This window comes from Osmerus mordax, chromosome 18 (assembly GCF_038355195.1).
Source record: "Osmerus mordax isolate fOsmMor3 chromosome 18, fOsmMor3.pri, whole genome shotgun sequence".
NCBI lineage: Eukaryota > Metazoa > Chordata > Actinopteri > Osmeriformes > Osmeridae > Osmerus > Osmerus mordax.
Window position 1 is genome coordinate 11,460,243 of NC_090067.1, and position 2,500 is coordinate 11,462,742.

General features: G+C 47.0%; 1 protein-coding gene across 1 annotated transcript in view; it reads right to left on the reverse strand.

Annotated features, from left to right (window-relative positions):
* Nucleotides 1-18: 18 nt before the first annotated feature.
* Nucleotides 19-2,500, reverse strand: part of LOC136962642 (collagen alpha-1(XVI) chain) — a gene marked incomplete at its 3' end in the record, with an annotated part of 12,788 nt that continues 10,306 nt past the window's right edge. Inside the window, 1 exon segment of the mRNA XM_067256481.1 lies at nt 19-143. Within this exon segment, the coding sequence (XP_067112582.1) occupies nt 38-143 (106 nt within the window).

Genomic DNA, 2,500 nt, shown 5'->3' on the forward strand with positions numbered 1-2,500 from the left:
GAGGATGGCGGAGGGTACCTGGGGGTATCCTCGTTCATCAGATATCTGGAACAGGTAGATGTTGTCCCTCAAAGCTTTCTTCTTCAGAGCCAGTGTGAAGGACCACAGTAAACTCCTCAGGTAGACCATGGGGGAACACCTGACTGAGAAACACACAGTTAAACCCACAGTGAGTGTGTGTGTGTGTGTGTACGAGTGTGACCAGAGTTTTAGGCTGAGAATAACCTCTGACATGTATTTTTATGGGCGATGCAGTAGATCCAACCTCATCTCATTCCTCATCTCTGTGCCTCCACAGACAAATATCTGGCTGGCTCGTCTCAGGTCAAGGGCACACACACACACACAACACACACACACACATAACACACACACACTAGTCAGGGTGTTGGCAGCTGGTTTCCCACTCCCACAAAAGAGGGGTGACAGTGATTTATAACAGAGGGGGGAGGCGAGGGAGAGAGCAGCAATTCTCTTCACTGCATAGCTTCAAAACAAAGACCATGGAGGGTTGGAAGTAAAAACTAGAGGTTGGATCCAGAGAAAGTGGATAGGAGGATGAGAAGGAGAGTCAGAATATGAACAGAGGTACAAGGCAGTGACCACAGACATGGGTTTGGAGCTGTAGATAGGGGGTGGACTAGGAACAGGGGCAGTTTGAGAGATGAACACTGAAACAGCTGCGATTCATAAGCTTTTGGCCCACTGCCCACACATGTGCTCGTACACAGACACACACAAACACACAGAAGTTGGATGATAAATCAATGTGTAGAGGCAGACAGATTTAGCCTTCCCATCCTCAGAAGACACACACTACTGCTGCTCTCATTAGAGAAAGAGACAAAGGCAGAGAAAGAGAGAGATAGAGATAGAGAGAGGTTTGAGAAGGGAAAAGCACCTGGGGCAAACTATGGTAAACCTTGCCCACATTCTGTGTTGTGATGTTGTTGTTACGGCCGTTTGCAAAAAGCGATTTTGACGCCAAATGCAGTCTGGCTTTCTACTCTACCATTGAAAGCCACCATTTCTGTAATCTCCAGATTTCACACCCAGTCAATAGCCTTGGCTAGCTCTTTAGCAAAAAGATTTGCAGCATCATCTGCTTGTCACACTTCCAGACTGGGTTGGATAAAATGATGTCAATTAGAGTGAGATACAAAACAAACATTACGTTCCAATTAGGCCACACTGACTTCTCCTGACTCCAGCTGTGAAGGGAGCCAGTATGTTGTGATTGACGGAGCACTTATTGCGTCGACCCCTGAGGGAACAGCTCTGATGGAATCACCCATCACCCCCAGTTGAACTGATAATTCCCTATTCCCTTCACCCACTTATTCCTCCTCTGTGTCCCCCCACACCTCAACCAATAGGACACATCAATCTTCACCCAGAGAGAGCAGAGAGAGCGAGAGAGAGAGAGAGAGAGAGAGAGACAGAGAGACAGAGAGAGAGAGAGAGAGAGAGAGAGAGGAAAAGAGGGGGGGAAGAGGAAGATAGGGCGGCTTCTGAAGGACAGATACTTATCCCTACGTTTATTTACCTTTCAGAGGAGGAATGGTTTGGAGCGAGGGAGGGAGGGAGGGAGAGAAGAAGAAGAAAAGAAGAAGGGAGCAGATGTCCCCCTTTATTTCTGCTCCTCCGCCGTGGGACAGCGAGAGAGAAGGAGGGAAGGGCTGATCAAGCGTTTGACATACAGCACAGATGAGCGACGGTCTACAAGACAATCAGGGAAGCAGACAGACAGACAGACACATATCCCATGAGGGTAAAACTCTCCTTCCACCTCATACTATCAGACTATGGCGAAACACACAGGAAAACTGGAAACCTGAAAAGGGAGCAACAGAAAATGGAGACCACATTCTCCTGGCTGTCTTCTCCTGCTGGAAGCATGCCAAACATCTGGCAGACCTACTCCCTTAGCCTTCCAAGATACTAGGTACCTGAGAAGCAAAGTCTTCATATATCTCAGACGACTTTGACTCGGTGACACCGAGTCACACTGCCTCAGTGACAAACAATACGCGTCACCTCGGGCACAGAATGTCTCCACAAGAGGTCTGTTTTTGCGGGATGATATATGGTTCTCTCCAGCCGGCACACCAGTCAGAACAGGACAGGAGTCATAAAACACTCTATTCAGGCCCAACTGGCAACTACTGAACTACTTTATCAAGAACAAGGGGAAATTCCACAGACTGGAAAAGAGAGTTGACAGATCCTGTTTAACTATCAGCACAGTACAAGGCCAATCGAAGGTCCGAATTCTGACCCTCAATTAAGAGAAAGTAGTTACATAACACTTCTATCACTTCACCTAAACGACATACAAAGCATAAAAGATGAAATGAATTACTTCCACGCGTTCTTAGACTATAAAAGCCTAACTCATGATGTGAAATATGTGGCCAATTTGTTCATGCGGTCACTCTTGGAAACCCAGCAGTTGTTATAGTTACTGTAAGAGTGGTGTTTTACCAGAGAGGAAAACGTT